We start from the raw sequence: 1,163 nt of genomic DNA on the forward strand, positions 1-1,163 counted from the left end.
TTTTTTTTACTTTAAATGTGTTCAGATTTGTATCATACAGAATCCAAAATATTTGGAACAGTACAGCAGTAAAGCTCTGCAAAAATGAGGCAAAATCCAGCAGTTCCATGGCCCTGATTTATTAAAGCTCTCCAAGGCTGGAGAGAACACAATTTCATCTGTAAAGCTGGGTGATCCAGCAAACCTGGAATGGATCTGGTCCAGGATTCAAAACATTTGCAAATGGCTCTGAATAAATCCATTCCAGGATTGATGGATCACCCAGGTTTACTGATAAAAGTGTATTCTCTATAGCCTTGGAGAGATTTAATAAATCGGGACCTATATGAGAATAAATGCATCAGTGAACCAAGATTTAGCAAGTACATTGTTCCCCTAAGTGTGTGAACAGAATGGATGAGAGATAGCATCTAGTTGTATCACTTCTTCTGAGAAATGTTATGGACAGTATCTCCTATAGCATTTATTCACACCTTAATATTTTTCTCAGTAAATGCAATCAGGGTAAATTATTAGAAATAGAAGGATATATTTAACTGAACCAAATTATTAGTTATTTATATAATTTGAACAATTTGTATTTATAACTATGGTGTATTAAATAAGTGTTGTAACCTCTGTTAGATTTGTATTATTACCTGTGTCCCCACAGGTTAGTTATCATTGTCATTAGGAGAGATAGTGATTTAAAATAAACATTTTCTGCTTAATACTGGAACAGGAGATGATGGGAACATTTAAAATTACAATACCAATTCAAGTAAAGCAAAGTCCTTAAATAGATTTAGACATAATAAATACTGACATAGACAAGAAGCTTCATCTGTTTATATTTACTATAATAAAACAACTACAAATGTTTAGTTTAGGTAAATATATTCTGTTTATTGATCAATGTTTGTACATTTTTACACTGATATATATATAACCACATAAGTTCAGATGGTATTTTTTAAATATTTTATTTCCCATTGCAGGGATCTGTGAATTTACACAACAATACAAAGAACATTTAGTTGTAGCCATGGCTCAGAGCAGCCACCAAGACATTAATGAATTTCTCAAAGGTAGCCTGGACTTTAGGGGTGAATTCAGATCCCAGCTTAGTGGCCAAAACAATGATCAGCATATCTCCAAGACGCTGTGAACAGAAAGGACAATTA

General features: G+C 32.9%; 1 protein-coding gene across 1 annotated transcript in view; it reads right to left on the reverse strand.

Annotated features, from left to right (window-relative positions):
- Positions 1–982: 982 nt before the first annotated feature.
- The window catches only part of LOC140334589 (hemoglobin subunit beta-2-like), a 4,722-nt gene continuing 4,541 nt past the window's right edge, over positions 983–1,163 (reverse strand). The window contains exon 3 of the mRNA XM_072416840.1: positions 983–1,141. Within this exon, the coding sequence (XP_072272941.1) occupies positions 1,013–1,141 (129 nt within the window). The 3' untranslated portion in view covers positions 983–1,012. The remainder of the gene's footprint in view (positions 1,142–1,163) is intronic.

Source organism: Pyxicephalus adspersus, chromosome 7 (genome assembly GCF_032062135.1).
Source record: "Pyxicephalus adspersus chromosome 7, UCB_Pads_2.0, whole genome shotgun sequence".
Taxonomy (NCBI): domain Eukaryota; kingdom Metazoa; phylum Chordata; class Amphibia; order Anura; family Pyxicephalidae; genus Pyxicephalus; species Pyxicephalus adspersus.